At 39.0% G+C, this 19,685-nt stretch overlaps 1 protein-coding gene across 1 annotated transcript; it reads right to left on the reverse strand.

Annotated features, from left to right (window-relative positions):
• Positions 1-16,934: 16,934 nt before the first annotated feature.
• LOC101700771 (Olfactory receptor 8H3) lies at positions 16,935-17,888 on the reverse strand. The gene has a single exon (XM_013067185.2). The coding sequence runs from the start codon at positions 17,886-17,888 to the stop codon at positions 16,935-16,937; it is 954 nt and encodes a 317-aa protein (XP_012922639.2).
• Between the last annotated feature and the right edge of the window lie 1,797 nt (positions 17,889-19,685).

Consider the following 19,685-nt stretch of genomic DNA (forward strand, 5'->3'; position numbering starts at 1 on the left):
GCAGGACAGGGCTAAAATAGGGGATGTGTCACAGAAGAAGTGCTGGATGACATTGGAGTTGCAGAAGTGCAGTTGGCTCATGGAAACCATAATCACAGTGCAATATAAAAAGGCAGTAACATATGAGCCAGTGAGCAGGGCATGGCACAGTCCTGGGGACATAATGATTGGATTGTGCAGGGGGCAGTAGATAGCTACATAGCAATCATAGGCCACTGAGGAAGGAAGGAAACATTCAGCAGCACCAAAGACTATAAAAAAGAACATCTGGGTGAAGCAGCTAAGGAAGGAGATGCTCTTGGTGGAAGTCAGTAAGTTCTGTAAGGTTTTAGGAGTGATGACACTTGAGTAGCTGAGGTTGAGAAGTGACAAGTGAGTGAGAAAAAAGTACATGGAAGTGTGAAGCTGAGGATCCAGGCAAATGATCACTATCATCCTGGCATTCTCCAGCACCATGATCAGGTAAATCAGGAGAAAGAGCATGGAGAGGACCAGCTGTGTCTCTGTAGAGTCTGTCAGCCCCATAAGGATGAAGTCAGCCAAAAGTATTTTATTTATGTGAATTGATCAGTATTTTTCATAGCCTTCCTAAAACTTAATGAAAACCATTGTGAAGAATGAAAAAATACAATCATATATAGATATGACTATAAAATGACTTTTGTTTCTCATACATTAAAAGGTTACATTCTGTTTTTACCATGAAACCCATGCTGTTCTAAACTACTTCCATTATTACCATATTCGATTTTCAGGAAAATATTATACCATAAGGACTCATCCACATACATTATTTCTGAAAAAGGGAATATTAATTTTCTATGTAAAAAAGATCAGTTACATATTGCCACTGATTCAACCTAGATATTTTTACATCTGATAACAGACTTACAATATGTGTTGTTGATCAGAATTTGTTTTACCAATTGTGATTGCAAATATATAATTGACCATGATAAAATCCATTTTTACTGCCTTATACATTGTCCTTTTGTTCCCAATGACTTACTATACTAGTTAAAGTGATTTGTATCTTGGGACTTAGGTGATTCACATTATTAGTTAATTTCTGAAGATATAGTAACTCAGCCAAAAATCAATCTTTAAAACTTTTGGATTTTTAAAAATAGCCTTCTTCTCCAGCTTCCCCTGGCCAAGAGCAGGAATACTCTTCCTGTCCTCACTCACCTGACTGCACAGCAAATTAATACTCATCTGAGAAATATCATGACTACCTGAGAAGAACATTCAGATACCACCCCAGGAGGTCAAGTTTCCTTTAACTTGGAAAAGTGAGGCAGGGAGCTTGGAGTCACCTGGACATAAAAGACCTGGCAGAAATTAACACAGGGAGATGGAGATTTGTGGGGAGCAGAGGCTCCTGTCTCTCTTGTGGAGTAAATAAACCCTTTTATTTCCAACAAAATAACTTTTCCCCATTTTGTTGAGGCAGCCAGAGGCAGTATGGGCCTTTAGCTCTGGTAACAATGTATTCTTAATTTGCCCATTCAAAATCAATTTTCTTCACAACATTACATTTTCATAATGTGTACATCACTTATATACTTTGATTTCACAAACTCTGTATTCCTTTTTCTGCAAATCTTAATATTACTTATGTGGACATACAAATGGTACACATCTACATTTTTTATAAAATCCCCTATATTTTATCTAGTATAATGTCATCTAATTCTCAGAATGATACTTACTATGCACAAAAGTTGTTTTAAAAACTGTCTTCCAATGTTGTCTGTTTAAAACTTGTCAAACATAAAATATTTTCAGAAATAATACAGGAAACCTTATAGTGAGCTGGAAATTATTGGAATTTGTTTGTTTTTCTATGGGTACTTTATACTTTTCTGCATTCATATTTTTATTCTGAGGTAAATTGTATCACCCTAGAAATTTTGTTCAAGTCTTGAGCAGATTGACAGGTCACCCCAAAGTTTCCACTGGAAAGACTCTGAGGGAAGAAACAGACCAGTGTGTGCCTCTCCTCCCAGTCGGCCTTATATACTGTGCATTCAGAGCACTGCAGCCTTTGGTCATCCTCAGGGAGCAATTTTCAGGGAAGATTTCTTACCCCGATTCCAAGGAGAAAAGATCAAGGATTTAAATGAGCACAAGATTTAGTGTTTTCCCTTAGAATTCCCACATTGAGAGCATAAACACTTCACCTCCTCATGTGATGCTCCACCTTTCTGCTGAACTTCATTTATTTATTTTTTAAATTAACATATAGTTACATAAACTTGCCAGGACTAATGTTTACATTTGAGTGATTAATCAGTATATTTTTCACTAGGAAGTTAGAGAAAAAATTACTCGAGTCAAACTTTTTTTTACAAGTGACACTATGAATGATAGAAAAATAAAATTTTTTGCCTGGAAATGTTTTATAAATAAATGAATTATTTGGCCACAAATATAATGCTTATTCATTAGAGAAAAAGAAGAAAACATTAAAATGCAAAGAAAAAATAAAGCAGTTAAGGTATTCTTACACGTTCTTATGTAATAGTAATTTCCTACAGTCTTTTTCTGGGGGGGGTAAAAACTAATTTTGATTTGTACTTTTAAGTCTGCATAATTATTATACTACAGTTCATTGAGTACTTTATCCTAATTTTTTAACTCAATATATTCTGCCAGGATCTGGTATGTTAGCTTATTACTAAGGAGCTACCTCATGTCTCATGCATTGGACAGGATTCCAGTCTTCACTGAGAGAACTGAGAGGATAAATGGGCATCCTAAGGCCCCACAGGAATGGGCAAGAACCTACATTCTGGTAGGTCCATTTGGCTGATTTCAGGTAAAGGCTATATTCACGTAATATATTTTATCATATATTTTACTTGTTTTTTATTTATTTTATAAAAGAAAAAATAAGCAGAAAGATGTAACCAGCCTGGATAATACCACAAAATTGGTAATGATTAGTGGGAAAATATCTGCTTTGTTATATATAGTCATGTAAGATGTCTTGAGAAGAATAACAAGAAAGATAAACATAATAATAAAGCTGAAATATTTTATTAGGGGTGAATTGAGAATTAGGGTTCTTTCCTGTTACAGAAGTTTTCTGTGAGGTTGAATTGTTATCACTTCATTCTGAAAACAGAATAATCATCAGTAATGTCAATATCTAGAGAACAAATCATTCACCAATGTAAAATTTATATTTTGTTTGAGAAACTCTCCCATTTTTCCTAAATTAGGATGAAAAAGGAGGAGGGAGGAAGTAGGTGGAATAAGGTAAGGGGGAAAGGCCTTAATGAGAACATTTACATATAAGAAAAGAGGGAGGGAGGGGATACTCAATAGGTGTGGGAGGGGGAGAATTAAAGAAGAGAATGGAGGGGAATATAAATGAAAAAGGGGAGAAATAGGGGAGAGTGAATCCAGTTAAAGAATTAGCAGATACACATGTGCTAGAATGTTAGAAAGCCTGTGAAACAAGCCTGGCAGGAGAGAACCTAACAAAACAAGGTAAGACCCTCTAGGAGCTCACACAATAGCATAATGGTTACATAATCACACACACAGTGATTCTGTGTCCTTGTGGGGGCATCTGTACCAGAGACCAGTATTTCCTCTATAATTCCACAGTGTGACAAAGCCTAATAGAAGGAGCAACATGGAAACCACTTTGTCTTTCCCTGTGTCTCCTTCTCAGGCTCTGTCCAGGTAGGAGAGTCCATTTCCTGTAGTATAGACTCAGCCCTCACTGGTGACCTCGGTCCTCTGACAGGTTTGCCTTGGTGATCCTGGACCACATCTACCCTCTACCCCTCTGTTCTTGGGAACCAGGGTGAGGGGAAAAAGTAGCGTCTACATAATCTGAGCACAGGTACTGACCGTGGCACCAATGCCTTAATTCACAGGCCTGTTTCCCAGATGCTTGTATGCCTAGTGTTTATGTGCTGCCCTGGTTACTCTAAAAGTCTCCAAGCAGAGCAGAGGTCCTGGAGATTCAGGGTCTTCACTGAGATAAGGATCTGCACACCCCCTGCCTTCCACATCCCTCTGAAGCCCTGCTTCCAGCCTCAGACTCCCACCTCACACAAATACTCCTGTGCCTGTTGTCTGACCTGTAGCAGTGTCCAGAGCACCTTGTTTTCTATAGCCTGGCCTTTTGGGTTCTGCTGTTTCCCTTCACCGGACAGGATGTGCTCACCACCACCTGGGCTCATGCTCACTGTCTCATTCCAAGGAGAATTTCAGACCCTGGAAATTGCTTTCCAGTTATCCAGGCAAAAAGCTATCTTCTTTATTTGCTTGATTTCACTCTTTTGTGTCTCAACTGCTCTTCTTTGTGATTCAACCTAATAATTAAGAGTGTCTCACTGTTTGTCTGAAGTGAAAAGACTGTTGTATCTTGCAGAATAGATAATATGGGAGTGTCTGGTCTCCCACTCCCCCTCCCAAAATAGAGAAAGTTATTCCAGATAAGAATGTTGTTGAATTTCTTCTCTTGGTTTTTCTACTTAGGCAGGGTGAAATTGGATATCCAAGATGGCACCAGGCCTAAGGCTGTCTCATTACACAAGGAAATTCTGGGAAGCATCATTACCTTCCTATATGTTAGGCTCAACTCAGGTCTCCTCCTCAGGCTGGAACTCTCATAGCAGACTTTGTGTTTGTAATATGGGGAGGATTCTCTCTTATTAGCAAGGGCAAATTGTCCTCCATACTGAGTAACCATTTATTCTGTGCCTGTTAAGTACTTCAGTTTCTCTGCTTTTTAAATACCATATGTCTTATTTTTACCTCATCACTAGATCTCTCATGTATCAACCAAGTGACACTATTGCTTCCCAATCTCCTCACTGAGCTGAGTATCTGTTGCCTTGGACAAATATCTTTGGAAGTATGACTTCTCTTACATGAGAAACACAATATGTAAAGAATGAGAAGAGCAAAGGAAAAAAAAAGAAAAGCAAGGTATACTGCTGCATTTCTGCAATCACAACACAAGGGAAACTGAGGCAGGAGGAAAAGTGAAATTTAAGGTCCCCCTGAACTACATAGCAAGACCTTTTTTAACATGCTCTCCCTGTGAAAAAATAAAAGAAGAAAACCTAAAGGTAGTTGTGACAGCCAACCAGACTCCATCTTGAGCCTCAGCATCAGCTTATACCTGTGAATGGACAAAATCCTTGAGCTTGGAAAAAACACACAAAACCCCCACATGGTGTTTGTCAGTAAACTTGCAGCAGTTACAGGATGCTGTGTAGCTCACTTAGTGTGTGAAATTTCCAAGAGCCCCCCAATAATCTGGCATGGTTGTGCCTCTGTAAGATGCTGCTTATTCTCCCCTGAGCCCTCCCAAATGACAGCATGATTTAAAAGGAGAAATCAAACTGCTTCCCATTGCCAAGGAAACTTCCTGGGCACTAACCCACCTCAGCCACTGGTTTAATAAAAGAACTGAAATCTGGAACAGAGGCTGGCACATCTCCATTGTTCTAACTAACTCATCCATAACAGCTGGAGGCCCCAGCAAGGTGGTCCCAATGGGTGGACTGGCCTTGGTATGGTTCCTCCTGTCTTCAGCAGCTAACTATAAGGGAGGTAACCCCTGAGACCTCCAGGGTTACATAATCTCATTTCTGACACCAAGGGACTTCAAAGATGCCTTAGAAAAATTCCAAATTTTCTGCAGTATATCTTGTCTGGTGTACAGGTAAGGGTCTTTCTTGCTCTGGTTGGAAAAATAGTCCGTGATGAAGGCATAACCTGGACCCCACCTATGGTCAGGACACTGACAGGTGGCTGTCTGTTGTGTGCTCAGGTCAGGTCTGCTCTGTCTGCAAGTCAGCCAATTTGGTAAATCCCTGGTGATGGGTGTTGAAAGGTTTTGGCCTCTAAATGATGGCTGTTTGAATGTGTGAATAAATGGTAACACACAGTGTAAATAATAGAATCTTCCCTCTGTTCTCAGTGACAAAGAGGGAGAGTCCCACTCAGAGTTGCAGAGTCTAGTCTGAATGAGTTCATGCTGTGGTTTGTTGGCACATCTAAGAAAGTCCAAATGGGATCTCACATGATGAGGTAAATGTACCCTAAACCCTGGACAGTCCTTAAAGTGACTTAGAGGGCTCGGACAGTCAACCAAGTGGTTCCTCACAAAGAATAACACACCCTTCCTTTGTGTGTCATGACATCATTCAAGGGTGCACCACATGAACACTAAGACTTCTTTCTCTATGTCTAGGGATCTTCTCTTTTTATTTGTTGCAGTTCCTATTCTTGTCTATCTCATGCTGGCCCTAAGATTCTCTAATATGGGCTCATCATCTTCACAATCTGTTATACCCATGGTCTTCATGTAGTCATTTCTTCGACAGTCATAAGCTAAGGAAGTCCTCCCCCATCCACCTCCAGATAACCCTAGTTCAGCCCCCTCTCCAGTCCTTCCAGACCCTCGTGCCACCAACTCACTCATGTTTTTCTATACTTCTTCTGCCACCTCTCCCCCCATAGGAGAGCATCTCCCATCCTGGCAGAAGGTCACCACCTCAGGAAGACACAATCCAGAGACTTTCTTGCCTTTGAGGGAGGCCCCTCCACCCAATGTGGCAGGTCTGGGAACTGGCCCATTCTGGTATATGTTCCCTTGTCCACTTCTAACCTCTACCACCAGAAAATGCAGAGTCCACCATTCTCTGAGAAACCCAAGGTTTTGATTTCTCATATACAGACCATCTCTAGGACTTTTCTACAAAACTGGGATGACTGGCAGCAGTTGTTATTGACACTGTTCATGGCTGAGGAATGGGACAGGATGAGGAAAAGAGGCTAGAAAGCTCTTATTGGTGGGGCATTCAGAGGAAGAGGCCCACAAATTGCTGAAACAAAGTTTCTCCTTGGAGGAGCCTGAATGGGATCCAAATTCTTCAGGGGGAAAACAGGCTTTCATCACTTTTTACCAGAACTTTTTGAATAGGATACAAGCAGCAGTTTGGAAACCCATAAATCTGCTCAAAACCACTGATGTAACACAGGGATCAGAGAAGTCCCCTCACTGCATTCCTGGAGATCCTCAAATAGGCATTCCAGGTTTATACCCTGTTTGACCCCTCTGCTCCAGAGAACAATAGAGCTGTAAGTTAGGCTTATGTTACTGTCTGCACCAAATATAAGGAGAAAATTACAAAAACTGGAGGGGTCCCAAGGAATGAACACACTTCAGCTGTTAGAAGTAGCTCATGAGGTGTTTGACAATAGGCCCTCAGAAAAACAAAAATAGACCATAGTTGTGACAGAAAGATCAGCCAGGAAATGAGCAAAGATCTAGGCAGCTGCTATCTGAGTGGACCCCAAGGGACACAACCCCAGGAAGCCCTCAGGGCAGGCACTCAGGGCATAGGCACAAATCAATGTGCCTATTGAAAGGAAGAAGGGCACCTGAAAAATGAATGCCCCCACAGGCCTTCTGCCAATATCCCTCTCCACATCCAAGAGTAAGAAAGATTCAGACTGAGGGGGCAAGTACTCCTTCTCTCTTAGTCTCTGGGAGCCCATGGTAAATGTTGAAGTAGAGGGTCAACTGGTCCATTTCCTGGTGCACACTGGTGCCCGAAAGTGTTAAAAAAATCTTCTGGAAGAGCTTTCATCAAAAACCATCCCCATGTTGGGGGGCATGGGAGCAGTCAAAAACTGCAATACTGGACTGAGCATTTCCCTGGGTGGGATGAGACCTGTGCAATACCCCCATCTCTCAGAAGGCAAGACATGAGATAGCCCCCCACAGTAAGTTTCTTTTTTTTTTTTTTTTTTTTTTGGTACCAGGGATTGATCTCGGGTCCTTGCACTTGTGCAGCAGACAGCAAAACCACTGAGCTAAATCCTCAGCAGCCCATCACATTAGGAGGTTGGTGGACTTTGGGATATCAAGAACTTGTTGGTCTCCATGGAAGAGACTCCTGTTCTTCTCAGTACAAAAATTGGGGACTACAGATTACAATCAGGTTCAGGACTTGAGAAAAGTTAACCAGCGAGTGATAATTTTGCATCCTATTGTCCCTAACCCCTATACCCTCTTGATTTTGCTGTCTCCTGAGCACCAATTGTATACTGCATTAGATTTAAAGGATGCTTTTTTCACTGTGCCCTTTGCCCCAGCTACCTGGCCTATTGTCACCTTCTAGTGTACTGACCCTTTTTCCTGGGACTCATGCCAGCTCATCTTGGCCAGGCTTCCTCAAGGATTCAAGAATACACCCACCCTGTTCAGTAAGACCCTTCAGAATACCTTGATGAGTTTTTCTTCCCACCACCCTAAGCTCACCCTGGTTCCATATGTGGATGATTTGTTATTAGCTGCTACTAGCTATTCAGAGTGTCTGTAGGGGACACATGAGCTTCTTCAGTTACTAGAGGAGTCTGGCTACTTCATCATGGCCAAGAAGGCACAACTCTCTGCCCGTAAGGTATTGTACCTGGGGTATGAATTCTCAGAAGGAAGAAGAGCTTTGTCCCAGGCTAGGAAAAAAGGCCAACCTCCAGACACCCACACCAACTACCAAGAATCAGGTATGAGAATTCCTACTTCCAGCTGGATACTGTCACCTATGGATACCTGGGTTTGCTGAGATAGCTTCCAACCTCCATTCTGCAACAGAAATAAATCAACCCCTAGAGTGGAGAAAAGATAAAGAAAAATCTTCCATAATCTGAAAAGAGCTCTGGTATCAGCCCTAGCTCTGGCTTTACCTGAAGTTACTAAGCTCTTTCATCTATTCATCCATGAAGTAAGAAGAATGGCTAAGTCCTAATGCAGTCCTTGGGACTCTGGAAGTGCCCTGTGGTATATCTCTCTAAAAGTTTAGATCCTGTGGCCTCAGGGTAGCCTTCATGTCTTTGGGCTGTAGCATCCACAGCTTTATTCGTCAAGGAGGCTGATAAGTTGACCTTCAGACAGGACCTAACCCTAACTGCCCCTCATTCAGTAGGGACTCTCCTTCAGGACTAACAAATGGATTTCAAATGGCTGTCTCACTCAGTATCTCAGCCTCTTGCTCAACATAGTCTTCTCAGCAGGACAGGTTCTCAATCTGGCTATACTCATGCCAAGTGATGAACCCAACAGCCCAGTTCTTGACTGTGAAGTGGTACTGGAGCAGACACAGTGGTATGAGTATTTGGGACTTAATAGACACCCCCTTGGTTGAGTCAGTTGACACCCTCTTCACAGATGGAAGATACATGGTGATAAGCAGGGTGCAGATGGTGGGGACTGTAGTGACTACAATTGATCAAGTTATTTGGGCTCAGCCTCTGGCCAAGAGGATCTTGGCCCAAAAAAACAGAACTGAGCACTTTGGCCCAGGCCTTGAGATGGGGAAAGGAAGAGAAGATAAATGTATACCCTGGCAGTAGGTATGCCTTTGCTACTTTACATGCCCACATGAGCATTTATAAGGACAGGGCTTTTGACAGCAACATGAAAAACTGTCAAGAACAAAGAGTAGATATTGTCTTTCCTAGAGTTGGTATGGCTTCCCAAGGAGGTGGTCATCATTCATGTTCATTGTCACCAATGTGACAATACACCCAAGACTAAGGGAAATCAACTTGCAGATCACACAGCCAGAGAGGCAGCACTAAGCCAGCTGAACTCTTAGTCATTCTGCCTACCATGAGTCCTCTTCCCCCTTTGCTCCTGACTAGTCCCATTTAAAATACAAAAGAAGATAAAGAAGCATGACAACTGCAAGCAAAGAACACTCCCCAAGGCTGGTGGAAATGTCCACATGGTCACATCTTTCTCCCTCAGGCATTAGGACTACAACTCCTCTAGCCACTACATTCGGTGTTTCAAGATGGATGAGTTTCTAGCTCTAAGATACTTCTTTCCAAAGCTACCATCACTGGCCCACCAGGCCTCTCTCAGGTGCCCAACCTCTGTACAAGTAAATTCCCACCAAGGCCCATCTTCACCCCTCAGGGTCTGATTCTGAGGTTGGAATCCTGGAGAACACTGGGAAGTGGATTTCTCAGAGATCAAAATACCAGTGGGTGGCTATTAATATCTCCTGGTTTTTCTATATACTTTCACAGGTTCTTTAGAGGTCTATGTTACTTGGTGGGAGACTGCCACTGTGGTGGCAAAGAAGCTTCTGAAGGAATTAATTCCCAAATTAGGACTACAGGTATCCATTGGATCTGATGATGGCCCTGCATTTGTAGCCTCTATGTCAGTCAGTCAGTAGGGCACTGGGCATAAATTGGAAACCCCACTGTGCCTATTAATTCCAAAGCTTGGGGCAAGTGCAATGGTTGAATTGGACCCTAAAATCTACTCTAACTGAATAGACTTTGGAAACTGGTGAAGCATGGGTCAGCCTGCTGCCCTTGTCTGTCCTTAGAGTAAGGTGTACCCCTTATAAAGCATGTTTTTATTTCTTATAAAATTATGTTGGAATTCTCCATCCCCTGCTCCCCAAAGTTAAAAGTGAGATATTAGAAGAATTTTCTAACCATTTGCTATTAAAGTATCTCCAGTCTCTCCAACAGGTACAAACAACTGTTCACTCCCAGCTCCCAAATACTCAGCCCCTGCCCAGCTCTATACCATGCCACCTGTTTCAGCCTGGGGATAATATCTTCATGAAGTCCTTTCAGAGTTCAGGACTGACTCCAGGCTGGAAGGGACCCTACAAGGTCTTCCACATGAAGCCCTCTGTTCTCAAGATTGATGGAACCTCCACATGGGTTCATCATTTGCATGTAAAGCCAGCAAAAGAGTGGACTTCTGAGCTGAGACCTGGTCCTTTAATGTAAGGCTAGTCTGATCATGATTGTGATGCTTGTCTTTATTGTCTTTGGGCTGAAGAGGCTGAACTTTGGGGGCAATGCAAGGAGGAGATTTGCACTCCCTTCTCCTCACCTCCTTTAGCTCAGGAGAAATTCTAGGTAATGTCACTTTTCTTACCATTTGACCACTGGAACCTTTCAGGTTCCCTGAAGTTGATCTGTGTAAATTAGTTAAGAGAGACTGGGGAAGCTACTACTATCAATTCATCAACCTGGGAAATCATGATTTTTATGTGTGTCCAGGATTCAATCCATTTGGAGGGTTGTGAGTCCCAAGCTGATTTCTAATGCTCTAACTGGGGCTGTGTAAATATTGCCTCCTATATTGGGGGACCAAATGTCACTAATGATATCATAGATTGGAAACACAGGTGCTGAGTCATGATTCTGATACAAAGGCCCCTGGACTCTAAATGGACCATAGGATAGAATTGGTTTCTCTTTCTGGCTCCTGGAGGACAAATTCCTAACCCAGGGGAAATCATTACCTTTCAGACCAGGTTGCTAAGCTGGGCAACAAAAAACTGCATAACCTCTGTTAAACTGATGTATATGAAATCCTACTACAATCCCTTATATAATTCCTTGCCCAATCAAGAGGCTCTAATTGAGTCAATGCTTTGACATCATGCTTATAGGAGTTGGGAATGTGACAGCCATCCTGACTCCATCTTGAGACTCAACATCATTTTATTCCTGTGCCTGGAGTAAGTTCTTGTGCTTGGAAAAACCACCCAAAACCTACACCCTGTTTGGCAGTAAAGTTGCTGAATTTGCAGGATGTTGTGGAGCTCACCTTGTGTATATGAGACTTTCTTGTGCCCCCCCTCCAATAAGCTGGCATGGTTTTGCCCCTGTAAGATTCTGCTTGCCCTCCCCCAAACCCTCCCCAACTGAAAGCTTGATTTAAAATGTGAAATCAAATTGCTTTCCATTGTGGAGAGAACAGTACAGGGATTAACCCCCCTTAGCCAATGGCTTTAATAAACAGATTCAAATCTGGCACAGAATGTGGTCCATCTCCATTGTTCTAACTTGCTTGTCCATATCATAGGCATGGTGACATCAGCCTATAATCTAAGCACTTAGGAATCTGGCATGGGAGGATCGTCCACAGTGGCCTACATTGTGAGTACACCACCTAAACTACAAACTAAACTAGTGAGACCCTGTCTCAGAGAAAGAGAGAGATGGGGGGAGAATATGAAATAATAATAAAGAATTTCTTTGATGATGGGACAGGGGATCAGGGAAAGGTAAGAAAGGAGAGGTCAGGAGAGCCAGGGTGATTAAAAAGATCAATATTTATATGTATTAAAAATTAAAAATACTCAGAAATGTAAAAATAATCTCAATTAAACATACTTTGAAATGAATTTTGAGGGATGCTGGCCTTAGTCTTGCCATTTTCTAGCCTATTGTCATGTAAAATTTTATGGAATAAATTTGCATATTCATCAGAGTTAAATTGTCTTTCTCCTAACATATTCACAGCTAACCAGAAAACCTAAGACAATGAGGAAAATTTCCTCACTTGCAACAGTAATAATGTGCATATTTATGCTGCTTATTAGCTACTGGACAGCTTTGTTTGTGCCTCTACTTTTTGTGGTTATATCTCCATGAAATTGTTGTACTATTTCATTGTATCTCAGAAGAGAAAAACTTATACAAAAATTTTAAATACTTGACTCAAGGCCACATATCTCTATAGAATGATGTCCAAAGTATAAGGGAAGTTGCCTAGCAACAGAGCTCAGGTTTTTATGTTTACTTTGCCTAAAGAAATGAAGGAATTTCCTGGTATTTTCACTTTAGTATTGAAGATCTTCATTAACTCAGTGACAGAAATAACAGTGATATTATATCAATATATAAAAAATACTTTGTGGAAATGATTTCCACTGGATTTGTTAAGTTATTGCAGTGATTAGGGTATTACACATTTTGGCTTGAGTTGATAAGATACAGCCCCCAAAATATAAGAAAAACAAGGAAGGAAAGGAGGAAGGAGGGAAGGAAGGAAGGAAGGGGAGGGGGAGGGAAGGAGGGAAGCACAGAGGGAAGGAAGGCAGATAGTAGGGAATGGGGACAACAGGGTGATAAAGAAGGAAGGATGGAGGAAACATGAAAGAATGAATAAAAGAAGGAATGAGCAAAGAAACAATGTAGCAGCAAAAGAACAGAGTGGATAGGGTTAGTTTAAAAAAGGGCTGAGCTCAGGTATCATTCCATTTTCAAGATTCAGAAGTGGATGGTGCACTGGTAAATGTGGTGTTTTATATATAGAAAAGATTCTCCACATAACAGCAATGGATAAGAGAGGTTCAAATTGAACATAAGTTGTAAAAATGTACAATAAAATTTCCTCAACCCTTGTTTTAAAGTCCAGTTAATCTACAAAATCATAATTTTCAGTGAGCTTTTCCCATTTGAATTTACATTTATTTACATAATCTAAACTCCAAAGATAAGTCTATTCCCAGAAGAGGTGGAACCCATGAAATTGCTCACTTTGTGCAATGAGTGGCAACAAGATATAACCACTGCAAGCGTGGAGGAATCTCAGCCACATATTAAACCTTAGTTAAAGCCAACCATGTACAGATATGAAAATCGGTGAACTTGTAATTGAAAGAGCTTACGTTAACTCTCCAAGTCTTCTCTGTTGATCACTATCAAACATGTATAAGACTAAGGATCAAAATGTATAATAGATAATATGAAATTGGGACAAATGTTGTAAAGGGGTAGAAGAAGTGGGAGGGGTAGGGGAAAGGAAAGAAGGGAAAAGAAAAAATATGAGAAAAGGAAACAAATGGAATCAGTGTCTTTGTAAGATTGGATGGGGAGAGGGTTTGAAGGGAGGGCAGGGGAATAGGGAAAAAATAAGAACCAAGAAACATCATGTGCAGGTGCTTGTTCCCAATAATGACTGTAACTCTATTGTGTACCTAAAATATACTGATAAACTTAATGAAAAAAAGAAAAACTAGTATGATCAACTCGTTCAAATACATGCATTTTTGGTAGTATTTGTCTAAAGATGTCCAGAGTCATCTAGAGTCTCATCAAGAGCCTTAACAATATGCATGAACTTGTCAGAGTTTGCATTAGGTAGATGGTAGTTATGAAACGTATTCAGTATCGTACTGGAAATACACATGCAAACACATGCACACACACATTATCATACAAAATCAGATACATGGAATCCTACAACAGTCAACAGTGGAGCCACTGCAGATTAAGAAATAATCATGAATTTTAAAATGAAACAATGGAATTTATCTAAGTGGAATTATTGTTGAGAAAATGGAATGAATAAAAATATAAGGTAGCTACAGGGCACTACCAAATAGTCTAAAATAAGGCAGCAATGAAAGAGGATTAATGTGAGGATATATATGTTAACACTTTTTTGAAAATAAGTAATTTATTAAGCCATTGGTTAAGGAATTCAAAGGATCCTGGGAAGGATAGGTATGAAGGACATTTGAGTCCATGCAGAAAAAGAAATGACAAATGTAAAAATGTAAATTGAAGCATGACAAATAATGGAAATTTTAATTTCAATTACTTTAAAACTAAAGGACTGAAGAAAAATAATACTACTGCATTTTGAATTTAAGCTACATTATGAATTTAAGCCACATTATGAATGTAAGCCCAAAGTAACATTTATGAGAAAAATAACAAAGAATTGAGGAAAATTGATCAATATTTTCAAGCTGTCATTTCTTGCTGCTTGTTCAATAAGGGTTGAATATGTAGTTTAATGGTACAGCATTTGCCTACTGTTCATGGCATGGGTTCAATCATCAGCATATATATATGTGTATATATATATTTGGTAGCCTTTATTATCATATGGGGTTCAAAACAAAGGTCGTTACTCCATGGAGAACAACAAAATATAATATCAAGAATAAAATAAAGATATCACCAAGTCCTCACAAAAATTAAAATTGAAAGAAAAATATATTATGAAAATATTCTACTGATGAATTTGATGATGAAACAATACATTTTCTTAAAGGTACATTAGAAGACAAAAGTAATATGACTACTTAATAAATTAAAGTATTTTATGATAAGCATTCATACGAATAAAATCTGCGTAATCATTTTTCCTTTGTAAAACAAATTCTCACCTGTGCTTCACACTGAATATTGGATGAACTCCCTCTTGATTATGTGGAAGAAGATAACAGAGCTAAAAGATAGGAGAACTCGAGCACTGAGTTACCTGTCAAAACCAGCTGAATGAAAACTAATCTAAGCAACAGGCTGAATATGAAACACCAATAAATTCAGATGATAGCCATGAATATTGTTATGTGTTAAGCGAGCCTATTCATGAATGTTTCATTACACTAGGTAACTGTTTCCTAATACAATTACCCTGCTTGTCATCATCCACCACCTGATGTTATTCTTTCCTTTACCAAATTCATTTTCTGTATCTAAATTTATACTTGTGACTTTGAAGTTTTAGCCCCAATGCCAAGCACAGTGTCTTCTAGTAGCAACTGTACAAAACATTAAATAAAGCACCCATTTCAGTGACCACTGTTTTAGTAAAGTATAATTGCAGTGTTGCCATCTAGCCATTCATTATTAGGAAGCAAAATCAGGTGTTTGTATTTTGTTTTGATGCATTATGGTCTTTTGAAGTATCATATATATACATATATGTGTGTGTGTGTGTGTATATATATATATATATATATAAAATTACATAGCACACTGACCTGGCATCTTGAAAGAGGGCATGCGATCTCACATTATTTCAAAGAAATACCTTCTACTACATGAGTTATGTAGTGATACGAGAAGTAAAATATTGGGTAAATGCAAATAGTTCAAATGTTTCTTATGGCCAAGAGATTATCATATTTATTTAATACCATGATATAAATGCTTTATACCCTATGTAATAAAGAAAATGGAATAACACTAATTTAACTTAAAATTTAGGAATTTCTTTAATTTAAATATTGTCTTCCAATTCAGAGATTCTGACAGGTTTGCCAACAAAAATCTATAGTATAAATTTTCTAACTAACAAAAATACATTAAAATGATGGTAAGAAAAAAACACATCTCACAAATGTATCAAAGTGCTTTAGATAAGAGTTTGAATATAGCTCATATACTTAAAACGTCAATATTGCACAATACAATTACAACTTTAAAGTAGCAAATATTATACAAGAAGATGCATAAAAATTATATTAAATGTATAGACATATTCATAACCACTGATCTACAAGAACATGAATAGGAATGCCAATAATTAATACAAAGTTTTTCTTTTCTCTAGTAATTGTCATTTTCCAAATTGTCTTCAATGTTAGGATGTACTACTTACCAATAACTTAATTCTAATTCAATATTAACTATATGCTGAATCCAAAATTGCTAACTCCTGGCTTCTGTTTTTTCCTTTTCAGGTGTTGTGTTTATAATATTAAATTAACAAAAAATTCAAAAAACATGAACAAATGTTATTAAAAATGTATTAAGTATTAAATATCATAGTAATGAAAGGCAAAACAGTCAGTATTCAGTGTTATTGCCCTCAACCTTTTACAACCTCCTTCTGAGCAGATGGACTTGGAATTATTATATATCTTGAGAAGATGATACGGATTGTTAGAATTTCAGTGAATTAATGTGGGTGGTATGCCAGAAAGGTGGCAGAGCTAGAATCTAAATGGCCAATTCATGATTTTAAAGCCATTTCCTAAAAACTTTGTTTCTATTAATCTCTATTATAAGCAGAATGACTAATATAACAGTCTCTAAAATTAGAGCATGCTTGAATATATGATGCTGTTTTCAATATGACGAACATATTTTCTTCTTTTGTATATTAGTAGCCCTTGAAGCCACCTGTATTTACTCACAGATTTAACTTATCTTTCATGATTGCCAATGAAATATAAAAGTCTAGGAATCTTTGCCTGGAAATGGCCACTATCATGTTTGTTAAGGAAAGGAAAGTTGGAGAGGAAAAAAACCAGTAAATGAAACTAGAATTTTTGGCTCAAAAACATAAATAATTTCCCACTACAAAAGAAAAAGACAAGTGTAAATGATTAGCACTGTGATATTAACTGCCTGCACCCCTCTCTCTTCTGCAGGACTGTAATAGCATTTTTCACTTCTTTGTTTCTAAGACTGTAAATGAGAGGATTTAGCATGGGGATCACAATTGTGTAAAACACAGAAGCCACCTGATCCTTTCCCAAGGAGTAGGATGACTTAGGTTTTAGGTAAGCAAAAATTGTAGTGCTGTAGAACATGGTGACTCCAAGGAGATGGGAGGCACAGGTGGAGAAGGCTTTTTCCCTACCTGCAGTGGAATTAATTTTCAGGATAGTGGAGAGGATGGACACATAGGATCCAGATATGATAATGAGGGACAGCACTAGTGTGGATCCAGCACAAATGAATATAATGAGTTCAACTTCAAATGTGTCACTGCAGGACAGGGCTAAAATTGGGGATGAGTCACAGAAAAAGTGCTGGATGACATTAGAGTTGCAGAAATGCAGTCTGCTCATGAAAACCACACTCACAGTGGAATCCACAAAGCCAATCACATAGGATCCAGTGAGCAGGGCACGGGACAGTCCTGGGGACATAATGACTGGATAGCGCAGGGGCCAACAGATAGCTACATAGCGATCATAGCCCATCGAGGAGAGAAGGAAACATTCAGTGCCAGCCAAGAGGATAAAAAAGAACATCTGGGTGAAGCATCCCAGGAAGGAGATGCTCTTGGTGGAAGTCAGTAAGGTCTGTAAGGTTTTAGGGATGAAGACACTTGAGTAGCTGAGGTCAACAAGTGACAGGTGAGTGAGAAAAAAGTACATGGGAGTGTGAAGCTGGTGATCCAGGTGAATGATCAGTATCATCCCCACATTCCCCAGCACCGTGATCAGGTAAATCAGGAGAAAGAGCACAGAGAGGACCAGCTGTGTCTCTGCATAGTCCGTCAGCCCCATGAGGATGAAGTCAGACACACTGCTGGAGTTCCTTCTACTCATGGTTTAATGTTTTAAACTATGGAGATATCAATTACATACTCAGCTTGAGTGATTGAAAACATGTTTTGTTTGAATGAGTGGCCCAGCCATTATTTTAATTACTTTACTTTTCTTTGGAATTGACAAAAACTTACTGAATATGAGCAAAAAAATTAATATGTCAGATATGAAGGATATCATAAGAATTGACATTTGCTTCTGACATAATGAAAAGCTATGTCCTCTAGAATTAGCTTTAATATGATATACCCTAAATGTTTTCTTCATTAACTCATTTCATCCACATATTAGTTTTACACCACAGTCACTGCAATCCAGAGTTTTGGATCACAAGAAGGGCGCAGAAAAGAACTTTCATGAAATCAGAGCAGGTACTTCTTATCAGTGGAATTCTACCAAGATATTTCACCTCCTGAGAGAATGCTAAAATTTCCCCATTCCTGTTTATAACTTCTTTTGCAAACTTGAGCAAGGGTATGTAATGAACTATAAGAAAAATAACTTCAGCTTACCGTTTACTCTCATTTAGTTCCTAGTGCTCCTGGGCATTAATTACAAATCAATTTCACATTTTAGGAAACTTAGGTGAGGCCCACTCATAGTATAAACTGCATGTATGAATGAATGGCTGAATATAGCTATCAAGACTGAGGGGTTAAAAAAAACTTTTCGAACATTAAGATATTTTTAACCATAGGCTACTGCTCCACAATCCTGAGGCAGACTCTTTATGCTTTTGACTTTTGGAATCCACTTCAATCTAAAAAAGAAAAGAAACTAAGATTTTAGGTTACATTTTGCAGTGCTGATTACAATTCAATCATCTCTCTATTCCTGCTTTGGATATATTAATATCACTTTCATAAGTTTTAAATGTATATATATATGTGTTATGATAAAATCCCTATATAATTTTACCTTTTCTAAAACACTCCAATTATAAATATACTTACTGAGAGTCAAGGTTGGTGAAAAACATTTTTCCTATACTGTCTGTCTAGAAATTTGAAAATTACAAATTTTTTTCTGACAGAAAATATGATATCAATATAAGAACCTGAGACATTACATGATATTTCTTTATCTTGATAAAAATTACTTTTATATTTTTTAATGTAAGTAACTGTTATATTTTTGTGCATTCCTCTTTTTTATTTCTGAGGTAAATTAAATCACCCCAGCAGATTTCTTCAGGTCTTGATCAAATGGACACTTAGCCAGGAAGTCTCATCTGAAAAGAGTCACAGTGAGCAAGTGTCCATTTAACCAGAGAATTGTTCACTTCCCCTCTTGATGATTCCAGAGCCCATCACGGAGCACACAGGGCCCTACAGCACATGGTCACCCTCTTGGCCCCAGTCCAAGGACAAATACTGGGCATGAGGCCAAGGACCAATGTTCTAAGAGAAAATGAGCAAAGGATTACCCCTCTTCCCTAGGAAGTTCCACACAGGAGAGCAGAAACACATTCCCTCATGATTCTCTGAGTTGTAGCTAAACTTTATTCATTTACTTTTAATTTGTCACATAATTATTTAAATTAGCATACAATAATGTTTACACTCAATAGTGGTCTGCCAGCATTGTGTTTTGTTGTGTTGTGTTGTGTTGTGCTTTTGTTGTTGTTGTTGTTGACTGAGTAGATGAAATTTCCAGACACATATTTATTTTATGACTGACATTATCATGGATGGAATGATAAAAAATTTCATCAGGAAATATATTTTAAATAAAAGCACAATTCTATTACAGGAGTATCACATCAACCCTGATCAAGAACTCAAGACCAATAAGGAA

Source organism: Heterocephalus glaber, unplaced genomic scaffold (assembly GCF_053883595.1).
Source record: "Heterocephalus glaber isolate CG9 unplaced genomic scaffold, H.glaber_assembly_v1.0 deba00000896, whole genome shotgun sequence".
In the NCBI taxonomy this organism is placed as follows: domain Eukaryota; kingdom Metazoa; phylum Chordata; class Mammalia; order Rodentia; family Bathyergidae; genus Heterocephalus; species Heterocephalus glaber.

Coding starts and splice junctions, on each gene's coding strand:
- LOC101700771 (XM_013067185.2), bottom strand. CDS start 17,888: ATGAGTAGAAGGAACTCCAGCAGTGTGTCTGACTTCATCCTCATGGGG.